Source organism: Hyaena hyaena, unplaced genomic scaffold (assembly GCF_003009895.1).
Source record: "Hyaena hyaena isolate Hyena2069 unplaced genomic scaffold, ASM300989v1 scaffold_1044, whole genome shotgun sequence".
Lineage (NCBI taxonomy): Eukaryota > Metazoa > Chordata > Mammalia > Carnivora > Hyaenidae > Hyaena > Hyaena hyaena.
Window position 1 is genome coordinate 438,860 of NW_024081681.1, and position 13,051 is coordinate 451,910.

General features: G+C 38.6%; 1 protein-coding gene across 1 annotated transcript in view; it reads left to right on the forward strand.

Moving 5' to 3' along the window:
• Positions 1–1,836: 1,836 nt before the first annotated feature.
• Positions 1,837–13,051, forward strand: part of CAPZA2 (capping actin protein of muscle Z-line subunit alpha 2) — a 53,116-nt gene continuing 41,901 nt past the window's right edge. Inside the window, exon 1 of the mRNA XM_039222059.1 lies at positions 1,837–1,988. Coding sequence (XP_039077990.1) covers positions 1,950–1,988 — 39 coding nt within the window. The 5' untranslated portion in view covers positions 1,837–1,949. The remainder of the gene's footprint in view (positions 1,989–13,051) is intronic.

The following is a 13,051-nucleotide window of genomic DNA, read 5'->3' on the forward strand; positions in this document are numbered from 1 at the left end:
GGGAAAAAGCCAGAAGCAGAGTTCATGCAGCAAGTGGTAGTGACTAAACCTGAAGGAATGGGAGAATAATCACTTTTATTAAGTTTTATTTGGTAGAGAGTGCCTAGGCTTTAGAGAGGAAGAAACAAAGATTTCAAAGTGGAAACAACGTTGGACACAGAATAAGATGCCTGGGTTCTAATATCAATTTAATCACTGAGGTGCAAACTTGAAAAATTATTTAGCCTCAGTTTTTTCTCCTGTAAAATGGGTGTAGTAATGCTGATAAATACCTTACTTCAGTGAGATTGTAGTGAGAAATATGTGAAACAATGACCTGTACACCATAAAAGAGTGAACATGTTATTTATTTATATCCAGTGAGGTCCCTGGACAAATGGTGTAATTTAATCTCTGCACCATTTATCCTCTGCACCATTTATCCTCAACAGCACACCTGCTTTTTCCTGCATGTGTGAGCAAGCATCCCCTTCCTGTGCTTTCTCTGAATGGACTATGAGCTTTTCAATAGCACAGTTTCTGTTTGCTTTCCATCCACAAGAAACAATGATTTGCATACTGTGAACATGAAGTATATTACTTGATAACAGTATTTTATTATGTATCATGATTTGAACTTAAGGTACTTTCAGACATGTCATTTACATGCAGTTGTCAGATTCATCTTGCTAGATACGTTTCTGATGTCATGTCACTGTTCAAAAGTTGTCAACAACTTCTCATTTTCTACTGAATGAAGTTTTAAAAAGTATTTTTAACATTGAGATATAATTGACATGTAACATTGATTTAGTTTTAGGTGTACAACAGAGTGATTACAGTCCTAACTCCTATCTAAATCCTAAAACCTTGCTAAAAATGTGATCACCAAACCAGTAGCATTGGCATCACCTGGCAGCTTGTTGGAAATGCATTCTCCAGCCCCATCACAGACCTGCTGAATCAGTAACTGGGTTTTAACAAAATTCCTAGCCAATTCATATATACAGCTTTTACTATAACTTTACTCTCTTGCTAAACTTGGAAGTATCACAAATGAGGTTCCCAGATTTTGCACGTAAAAATAATAGGTTCCAAATACAATTTGAAAACAATGAATACTTTCTTGGTAAATCTCAAACGCTTCATGGGACATACTTATGCTTAAAATATATATTTATTGTTTATCTGAAATTTAAATTTTACTGGGTTCTCTGTATTTAATCCAGCAATTAAATTCAGAAGAGTAGGATCTATGTCTAACATAACTTTGTATTCCCCCGCAGTGGTACAATGCCTTCCCTAACTGCTCAATGTTTGTTTAAGGAATAGACACTGAGCCTCTTGAGAACAGAGGTTTCTCTGGTACTATTTAATGTTGGATATTCCCAGGGGCTAATATAGTACCTGCCACACAATAAATAAAAACAATAAATATTTCTTAAATGAGTACACGAGTATATCAAGAACAATCTTCCAATTATGGGCTGGGTTATATGTACATATTTTAATAAAAACAATATTTTTCTAGTAATTTTTAAAAACAGATTGTTTAAAAGCTTCTCTTCGTACACTTTTTCACATTTTAGCTAGCACAATTAAGGGCTTGATGGGAACATAATCAAGGGCTCAGAATGTACTCGTTGCAGACTGGGTCCATATGGTCACTAGTGGAGAAAGAATCCTATCCCCAAGATGCTGACAAGCCTGCAGCAGGCGGCGGTAGGCGACTCCTCCCCCCTCCCAGGCCTTCCATTCTCCTGCGCATGCGCACAGCCTTGTGCAGACCCAGCCGGCCGACTGGAGAGAGGCGGGGCTCCCGGGGCGCGTGCGCGGCGGCCTGGGCTGCGGGCCCCTCCCTTGGCGGGGGCGCGCGGCGCGGAGGACCGCACGGAAAGGGGGAAGTCAGGTGGCCGCTGCCGCCGCCGCCGCCGCCGCCGCCGCCGCCGCGGTTTGTCGCCAGAAGGAAAATGGCGGATCTGGAGGAGCAGTTGTCTGATGAGGAGAAGGTAAGTGCCGCGGAGGCGGCGGAGCCCGGTGTCGGGGAGCCAGTAGAGCCCTGGCATATCAGCCCGGATTCTGGCCGCCAGGGAAGGGCATTGGTCTGTGCCCTCGGCTGCCCTTCCTCCTCCTCTCCTCGCTGCACCCTAGTGCCTGCCCCTGTCAGTCACCCGAGGCCCCGCGCGGGGGCAGGTCTCTGGCAGGCCTGGTCGCTCCGCTCCGCTCCTTGTAGGGTGTGTGCTCCGAAAATAGGAAGTAGGAGCCGGGCGGCGGCGCCTTGGCGCGGAGGCGGGGGGCGCGGGGGGCTCAGAGGGCGGCGGCCGCGGGAGACCCTTTCGTTCCTTCTCGGCCGCGGGGCCCTGCGCGGGTTCTGGGGCTGCAGAGGGTCCCGGTCCCGGTCCCGGCCTGGGAGCGGCCCAAGGGCGGTGCTCTGCCCGACGGCCTGGCCGGAGACTGTAGCACGGGTGAGGGGTAAAGGGGGAAAAAAAATCGCTTAGGAAGAATATCTTCACTTCTCCCTTCTACTCCCTCCTCCCAGAAACAAAATGCTTCCTTTTCTGGTTCTCTACGCTTTTTTCCTTTCCCTGTGGAAGTCTCCCTCCCTCCCCCTCTCTTTTTTTCCCCCTTTTCTTTTCTTGGCTTTAGCATTGGGCTTGCAGCTTCGGTGTTCGCTGAGAGGCAGCGGAGTTGTTCACCAAAGACCCCCTCCCCATAATTGTTTTCTGCCCCGGTTGGCACTGGCCTTTCTGGGGGGGCGGTTTGGTGGCGCTCCACCGTCCTGCTAGGACTTCGGAAGAGGGTGGATGTGTGCGACTCCTTTTGCTCTATCTTAGATGTTATGACAGCATTGGAACCAGATGAACGGCTTACTCTAAATTCTCAGGCTTTTAAAATAAGAAATCTGATCATTGAACTAGTTCTCTCTTGTTCGCCGTTTCCTTTGGTTACTGTGAAGGCCCATTCCCTGGGGAAGAAGGGGGCTCTACTAATTTTGAGTATTTTCCGGGAAGGACTTGGACGTTTCTCAAACTCAGAAGTGACCGACATAACCTGTGAATACAGTTTTCCAAGTGTCCACTCTTAATTTCACAGTGTTCATTTTTTTTTTCCAACTTCCGAGGCAGAACCGCGGTGTATGAAACACACACACCTCATGGTGTTTTAAGAAAATCCTAATGTAAGCCTAAGGATATTTTCACTTGGAACTCTCTGCTCCAACTGTTTTTATATCTTGTAGTATAAGCTTGCACCGAAATGTAATGTTCTGTCTCCTTCCCGATGTGAATGTGCAGAAGTCGGCCTCATTTTCAATTTCGGAAATCTTTTCCTTTCTCTTGTGCTCTTTGGTGAAAGTAATAATAAAAGGGCAAGATGGGAAGAGCTAGGCAGATCCCTGTATACACAAAAGTTGCTGTGCAATATTCACATGTGTTATATTGGTAAATAACCATGAGTTGTCATCTGAAAATTTATGCGATTAGGCACACACACATTAAAGTGCTAAAAAGTTTTTAAAGGGATTGTCATGTTTTTATTCTACCGTTCTTAAGTACTGATTAGTTCAAGTGGCTAGAATCTGGCTGAGGAGAGAGTACGCAGTGTGGGAGTTAATATAGTTATGTCGTGTGTTGTAGAGGCCTAAAATAGCAAAAGTTTTTTCAAAATGAGATGACAGGGTTCCTCATTATCTGGCATTCTCAGGGCACTAAGTGCCATAAAGGCGGAGGGGTAGGGTGTCTTGTTCTCCAGGCTTGCCCAACACAATGGTTTAAGAGTAAATGAATGAAAATTCTAATTTGAAGGAATTTGGTGTTTGTATTTCAAGTTTTGTAAGATTATTCTGTAGATATTTTCATATAGATATCATTGCTATATTTAGTAATTAAGACAGCTCACCGAACTTCTGGGTTAAATTCAAGTAACTAGTTAAGTGAAATTCTAACTAACACCCTTGTCACTTCAGTTATCTAAATGTTCGTTTAATCTTTGGGGAGTAGGACAGTTGGGTATAGAAGCAGAAGTAGAATTTGAGAAGGTGGTATTTTTAAACTAATATTTAGATCCTGTTACTCTTTCTGCCACCTTATTTGTAATTTTCAAAAATAAGCTTTTAATATTTTCAGGTTGTTGGAATTTCCATTATAGATAGCAGATCTGAAGAAGGGAAGCTGTGAACTTACGTAGTACCCATACTTTGTATACGCATGGCTCAGTTAGATACTACATTCATTAATTTGTTTTAAGTTTGAGGTAGGTTTTATTATTACCATTTCACATAGTACCATTTTACAGATATATCAGAAAATTTAATTCACCCAAGGACACCTAAGTAAAAAGTGGCAGAGGTTGTGGGCACCTGGGTGGCTCAGTTGGTTAAGCATCCAGCTTCAGCTCAGGTCATGACTTCATGGTTCCTGAGTTCAAGCCCTCCTTGGGCTCTGTGCTGACATCTCAGAGCCTGAAGCCTGCTTCAGATCGTTTCTCCCTCTCTCTCTCTCTGCCCTTCCCCAGCTTGCTCGCTTGCTCTCTCTCTCTCTCTCAAAAAAAAAAAAAAAAAAATTAAAAGAAAAAAATTTTTTAAAGTGGCAGAGTTGGTATTTAAACCTGTTTGTCTGAGTCCAGAGTTGGTGCTCTTGTGACATTATATTTCCTTCGCAAATGATGATAGGACCCTCTTCTGGGTTTATTTTTGTTTTTAATTTGTTGATGGCTAATATTGAAAAAACAGAAACAGTTCTTTTTGTTTGTAATAAAAAATTTAAGTACCAAACATTAAATAGTGTTGGGCTCTAAATTTAAGTTGTACTTGATCATTTTAGAACAAAGTTTATTATTTAACACATTTAAAAATTTTACATTACTAGTACAGTTTCATATATGCTCTATGGTAGGAATTTTAGAAATTAATCCAGAATAACATCTTTGCTTTTTAAAATCATGTACAATTGCTTTGTGAGGATACCACTATGAAATCTAATAGCCTTTTCACCTTTGGCTTAGATTAATAGGGAATAAAATTCTGAAGAAGCACAGTAAAGTTCTTTAAAGTTATTCATTTGTTGTAGCATATCCCACAGATCTTTTTACATAGTTTAGAAACTCTAAGCCAAAAATAATTCATGTTTTGCATTCCTGGGGTCAGCTGCATTGTACAGCAAAGCATTTTTGTGAATTGGAAATTATATGAAATTATGGTATAAGGCTTAAAGCAGGAGAATTATTTGCCTCACACCCCTCCATACAGAGGAAAGTCACTCCCAAGCTCCAGAAGGAAGACAGTTATTGGTTGGAAAGGATTGGGCTTCCCCCCCCCTCCCGTAACCCCTCCCCCTTTTCCCCAGTGATAGGAGTGGTCCACTTCCATAGCTTCAACTTTTCTATCTTTGTAAATATGTCTTGAGTATATAGCTCAGCTCTAACTTCTCTTCTGAGCACTGGTCACACATTTTTATTGACTGGCCCTTTTTACAGGAGACAGTTTAAAAAATGTGTTCAAATGAACCTTCCTAAAAGTAAATACATAAAGCCCTTTCCCCGTTTCCCCCACACAAAGTGGGGCAGAAATCTATCTCATCTTACTCATTTTTCTCTTTCTCCATTTCCATTATTCTGGTCATCCAGGTTTTTGACTTCAGCTTTAACTTTTGTCTCCTTGAGCTCCGTCCTTACAATCTGATTCTGAATCTTGTCACTTCCATCATCAAAATGTTTCTTATGCAAATAATTTATTTTTCACTTGAAAAGGTAATTCAATGGTATTAATATTTACTCTGTTACTTCTCATTTGACCAGACGATTAAATTAACTGTTGTTACTTATGTTATTAACTACTCTTTTTTAGGAATAAAATTTTACTGTATGAACAGAATGCAAATTGATTGTAGCTGGTCAGTGACTACACAGTTAAGGAAGGAATAAAGGCAGGGGAAGAAAAGTGGGACTAGAAGAATGTCTTGTAGCTGGTCTTTACCTTCTGCTGTATTTGCCACTGATAAGCTTTTAGTATAAACTTTCTAGACTAATACGTCCAACTTCTTGTATCTAAGCCATGTTTTAATGTTTATGTACTTACAGACTTTTAGTTGCTGATTCCTCCATTGCCTTTACAAGGAATCCCAACTCTTGAAAATGATATTCATGGCCTTGTGTTCCATTCTAACCTAAATAGGTCTGACTCCAGTATATGTACTATTAGTTAATCATACGGTGAATTCAGAGACCTACATGCTAGCCCATGTCTAGCACCTTGGGTGCTATTTAACCTCTCAGCCTCAGTTTCCTCTGAAATGTGAGGATAAGTGTAAATGGCAGTAAACACACAATATATTGTAGTTATTTTTATCTGCTAATGACTTCTTATCCACTTTGAGTGTTGGTATTGCTCCCTGATCTTTTTTTTTTGAAAGATGAAAATCTTACTCATTCCTCAAGATTTATCTCAGATCACATGGCTCATTTAATCACTTTTCTGAACTCTATATCAATTAGTATTAAATTCAGTTTTGCAGAACAGTTATGTGCTTAACTGTCTCTTTCCTCTAGTTCTATTAGAATTCCTAAGTGCAAAAATAATATCTTTAGCGTCTGTCATTATGCTGCATGTGGTGAGTAGAAGGGTTCAGTGAGTGAATGAACAAAGGAATTGTGAATTCACAAAATTAAAACAGTTTTATGAAAAGTAGATGTAGCGTATGAAGTAAAGCTTTTGAGGGAGAATTTAGGGTACCTAATTTTTTTATTTCTAAATAATGCTATAGACTTTAAGATTTAGATAATCAAATGAAATTCTTGGTGCTCCTTAAGGTACTGGTGGTGATATTGGCTGTGGTTCAAATCATTCACGCATGCTAAATATTCTTTAGAAGTGGTTTATACAGTTCTCCCTCACTACACAATCATAGTTTGGTTTCAAAAGTTTTGTTTGTATTTGAAAGCAGTGTAAGTTGCCATCATAATTAATGTAAAATTTACAGTGTTCTTATTAACCAAAAACTAAACTAAACCAGTAAGCTATTAATGTCGAAAATATTCATTCCTGATTTCATTCTGTAGATGAATGATTCTGTCACTGCACCAACAGAATGTAAAACTTCCTACAGCAAGCAGAAACTTGATAGCTGCTGTATCATTTGTGGAGTTTTTTAGACTTAGCACATTATAGCAAGTTGGTAGTACTTTTTTCAGTGCTTTTGGGGACCATTTCTACATAAAATAAAAGTAGATACAAAGAATATTGCATTTCAGTGCAAAAACATGGGATATAAAAACAGAGCAGAGAGTGCAAAGTATGTTTAAAGTTGAAAAGCATAACAGGAAAACTTGACCTGTTGTCTGTGCTCTGACCTAAAAGCCTGGTTGCCTAAACAGCAACTTATTGCAAAAGATTTGTGCATGTCAGAAGAAACTACAGGTTCCATAAAACCATCTATAGTTGTCAAAAAAGGAGAATTTCATAAATTCTGAAGGTTAGATGTACTCTGTTCACATTCTTTCTCTTACGTTATTTATTTACATGTTTCACTTTGAACCTAATGTCTGAGAACTTTTCTTTATACATTGTAGTTCATAATGTTTGTATTGACCGTGAATGGAAATAATTTTTGAAAACTATCTCCACATTTATTCATTTACCAAATATACCGTACTTCGTTGATTTCAGTACTCCTGTTTTTCCATATTTTAAATATGCCTGGGTGGCTCAGTTGAGCGTCCAACTCTTGATTTCAGCTTAGATCGTGATCTTGCAGTCATGGGATTGAGCCCTGTGTCACACTGAGTGTGGAGACTACTTAAGATCCTCTCTGTCTTCCTTTGCCCCTCCCATTCACATGTGTGCTCACTCGCTTTCTCTCTCTTTCTCTCAGAAAAAAAAAAGAAAAAGAAAAAGAAAAAAAAGATCTCTGGAATCAGGTTGTATTGTACAATCAATGGCTTATAATTTAATCAGTAGCAGTTTTCTTTTTTAGTGGTACATTAAATTATGCCTCTTACATTGATTGTGAATCAAGGTAGGCGAGGATATAATGCGACAACTAACAGCCTAAAATCTTGGCATGAGGGGTTTGAGGAAGGGAGCTTTGTTTGGCATCTCCTCACTCATTCTATTTAATATGCCTAGTGTGGATCAGCAGCACTGCTCAGTGAAGGCATGTAGAGTTTCAGGCTGTTGGAGGAGGATTTTAGTGTAAACTTGGGCTTTTTGATGTGGTAGGCATATACAATGGAATATTATTCATCCATGAGCAAGAATAATATCTTGCCATTTATGACAACATAGAAGGACTTTGAGCACATTATGCTAAGTGAGATAAGTCAAAGAAAGACAAGTACTGTCAAACCTGTTTTTAAAAAAACAGCAAAAAACAAAACCCCAGAGCAAAATGGTGGTTACCAGGGGATGGAGTTTGGGGGGTTAAGATTGACAGTGTTTAAGAGTACAAATTTGTAATGAATAATACATAAGTCACTGAGATGTAATATACAGTCTAGTGAATATAGACAATAATATATAATGTATATAATATAAAATAGTAATGATAAATATTGCTTCAATGGCAGTCATTACAATATATAAATGTATCAAAGTAATATGCTGTACATTTTTTTTAAGTTTATTTTTATTTATTTTGAGATAAAGGGAGAGCATGAGAGGTGGTAAAGGCAGAGAGAGAGGGAGAGAGAATCCTAGGCAGGCTCTGCACTGGGGCTCAATCTCACAACTGTGAGATCATGACCTGAACTGAAATCAAGAGTTGGGCGCTTAACCATCTGTGCCACCCAGGCGCCCTGTCATGCTGTACACTTTAAGTTTACCAAATGTAGCATGTCATGTTTATTAAAAAATATATACTAAACCCCCCCATAAATCTTGGACTTTTTTCCCACAGTCCTGGTTCTGGCAGCAGTGGGAAGGAAATGTGAATAGCACACTGATTTTTAAAGTTGTCTCTCCCTCACCACACATGCACTTAGAGATCACTATACTACTGCCCAGGTTTTAGTTAACTAAAACAAGTTATATCTGTAAACCTAATTTCGGAGGAGTCAGGAGTAAAAGAGAATTGCAGTCTTTGTGAATAGCAGTAATGACACCATGGATTAGGTTTTAGACTCACTGAAGTTTGGTGATTTGATCACCTGTTTGGTAGATGCAAGATTATAGGTTCAAAGATAAATTGTATACACACACACACACACACATACACACACACATACACATACATGTATATGTGCGTATATATATGTCATATAGCATCAGAGAGTAGTAAGTTCATGGAAATTCAGAAGACAGAAAACTTACTTCTGCCTAGGAGGATTGTAGACATCAGTTGGGGTGCAAGCTCATGCAATCGTACACAACCAAGAAAGTAAAAATAGGAAACTGGGAACAAACAGAGAGTATGAGTTATATCATGTACTTTGCAAGATAAGAAATGCAAAGATGAACAGTGCTACTGAATAGCACAGGGTTTCTCAACCTCAGCATTATTGACATTTGGGGCCAGAAAACATTGTGAGGGCTGTCCTATGCATTGTAGGATGTTCAGTAGCATCCTTGGGCCACATGGTGCCAGTAACACTTCCCTCCCCTCCCCCAAGCATAATAATCAGATTGTTTCCTGTAGGACAGAATTGTCACTGGTTGAGAACCTTGGGTCTAGACATTATAGGAGCTGGTAAGAACTTGGGGTACCTGGGTTAAGTGGTAAGACGTGACTTACAGTAGTTTAACAAGATATTAAGAAAAAAACCAGCGCTAACAGATTTCAGAGTTAGAATCAGCAGGACTTGGTGAGTAAATGTAGTGGAAGTGGGAGACTCAGGGATAACTATGAACGTTAAAATCTGGGTATCTGGGAGGTGGTACCAGCATTAATAACTAGGGAACCCAGGAAGAGGATGGACAGCTGGGAGTAATAATGGTGATTTTGATTTGGGTTATACTGAAGTGGTAGCTGAATGTCTGTTTCAGCATGCCTAGAAGATAGGGAAACAGAAATGGAGCTTGGAAAACACAGTCCCGAGGATTTTATATAGATTTGGAAATCCTCCTTTGTGGTTTAAAGCCACAAGATGGGATAAAACTTTTAGAAGAACAAGCTTAGACATAGCAAAGAGAAGTCAGAGAGCATATACTTTCGGATATATGCTTATTTAGAAAATATAAGGAGAGAAACAAAAAGGTGAGGGATGAAGTAGAAGTCTGTATTGTAGCACAGAATGGTAGGTGCTAATGTCATAGAATTTGAAGAGAATTTCCAGAAGGAGGAATACCAGCAATCCAGGGAGATTAAAAAGGAATATAGGTTTGAGAAAAAGCCTTCGTATTTAAGATAAAGGGATGAGAAACATTTTACCTATGGAATGCCACTATCTACACTACATTAATCTCTCAGTTGTCAGAGTAATTCTGTTATTATTCCCATTTTATAGGGGGGAAACTAGTGCAGATAAGGCTATTTAAGTGAACTGTAGATCACTGGTGGCCTTTTTAAAAAAGTTTTTATTTAAATTCCAGTTAATTAATGTACAGCATAATATTAGTTTCAGGTGTATAGTATAGTGGTTCAGTACTCCCATACATTACCCAGTGCTCATCACAACACATGCTACTCCTTAATCCCCATCATCTATTTCACCAATCCTCCCGCCCACCTCCCTTCTGGTAACCATAAGTTAGTTCTCTATAGTTAAGAATCTGTTTCTTGGTTTGTCCCCCCCCCACCCTCTTTTGTTTCCCTTTGTTCATTTGTTTTGTTTCTTATGTTCCACATATGAATGAAATCATGTGATATTTGGCTTTGTCTGGCTGACTTTGCTTAGCATAATACTTTCTACCTCCAACCTTGTCCTTGCAGTGGCAGTATTTCATTCTTTTTTATGATTGGATAATATTCCATTTATATATTTGCCACATCTTTATTTTGCATTCCCACAATGCAAGAAGGTTCCCCTTCCTCCACATCTTTGCCAACACCTGTCACTTCTTGTATTCTTGATTTTAGCCATTCTGACAGGTGTGAGGTGATATCTCATTGTAGTTTTTATTTGCATTTCCCTAATGATGAGCGATGTTGAGCATCTTTTCATGCATCTGTTGGCTGTCTCTATGTCTTCTTTGGAAAAATGTCTAGTCACGTCTTCTGACTATTTTTTAATTGGATTATTCATTTTTGAGGTGTTAGTTTTCAAAGTTCTTTATATATTTTGGATACTAGCCTTTTATCAGATATGTTATTTGTAAATATCTTCTCCTGTTTCACAGGTTGTCTTTTATTTATTTATTTTTAAGTGGGTTTCATACCCAGTGTAGAGCCCAGTGTGGGGCTGAACTCACAACTCTGAAATCAAGACCTCAGCTGAGATCAACAGTTGGAAATTTAACCAAACTGAGACACCAGGTGCCTCTTGCAGGTTGCCTTTTAGTTTTGTTGATTATTTCCTATGCTGTGTAGAGGCTTTTTATGTTGAAGTAGTCCCAAAAGTTTACTTTTGCTTTTGTTTCCCTTTCCTCAAGAGTTGTATCTAGAAAGAAGTTGCTACAGCCAATGTCAAAGAAGTTACTGCTGATGTTCTCTTGTAGGATTTTTATGGTTTCCTGTCTCATATTTAGGTTTTTCATCTATATTGAGTTTATTTTTGTGTATGGTAAAAGAAAGCAGTTCAGTTTCATTCTTTTGCATGTTGCTGTCCAGTTTTCCTAACACCATTTGTTGAAGAGATACCCTTTAGATATTCTTTCCTGCTTTGTCTAAGATTAATTGACCGTAAGTGTGGGTTCATTTCTGAGTTTTGGGTTCTGTCCTATTGATCTGTGTGTCTTTTTTTGTTCCAGTACCATACTGTTTTGATTACTGCAGCCTTGCAATATAACTTCAAGTCCAGAATTGTGATGCCTCCAGCTTTGTTTTCTTTTTAAGATTGCTTTGACTATTCAGGGTCATTTGTAGTTCCATACAAATTTTAGAATTGTTTGTTCTACCTCTGTGAAAAATGCTGTTAGCATTTTGATAGGGATTGCATTAAATGTGTAGATTGCTTTGGGTATTATAGACATTTTAATAGCATTTGTTCTTCCAATCCATGAGCATGGAATGCCTTTCCATTTTTTGCACTTTCTTTCATCAGTGTTTTATAGTTTTCACAGGTCTTTTACCTCTTTGGTTAGATTTATTACTATGTATCTTAATTGTTTTGGGTACAGTTCTATATGGAATTGATTTCTTGATTTCTCTCTGGTGCTTCATTATTAACATATACAAATGCCAAAATTTCTTTACTTTGATTTTGTATCCTGCGACTTTACTGAATTCATTTAATAGTTCTAGCAGTTTTTTGGTGGAGTCTTTTGGGTTTTCTATCTAGAGTGTATCATGTTGCTTGCAAATAGTGAAAGTTTTACTTCTTCCTTACTGATTTGGGTGCTTTTTATTTCTTTTTGTCTGATTGCTGTGGCTAGGACTTTCAGTACTATGTTGAATAAAAGTGGTGACAGTGGACATCCCTACCTTGTTTATGACCGTAGAAGAAAAGCTCTCAGTTTGTCCCCTTTGAGGATGATATTAGCTGTGGGTTTTTCATAGATGGCCTTCATTATGTTGAGGTTTCTTTAAACCTACTTTGTTCAGGATTTTTTTATGAATGGTATTTGTACTTTGTCAGATGATTTTTCTGTGGCTATTGAAATGATCATATGGTTCTTATCCTTTCTTTTATTATGATATATCACGTTAATTGGTTTGCAAATATTGAACCACCCTTTCAACCCATGAATAAATCCCACTTGATTGTGGTGAATGGTTTTTTTTTTTTAATGCATTGTTGGATTTGGTTTGCTAGTATATTGTTGAGGAATTGTGCACGTATGTTCACCGAAGATATTGGTCTGTAGTTCTCTTCTTTTTGTGGTGTCTTCATCTAGTTTTGGTATCAGGGTAATGCTGGCCTCATAGGATGAATTTGGAAGTTTTCCATCCTTTTCTATTTTATATAGAATAGTTTGAAAAGAATAGGTATTAGCTCCCCTTTAAATGTTTGGTAGAATTCACCTGTGAAGCCATTTGGTTCTAGA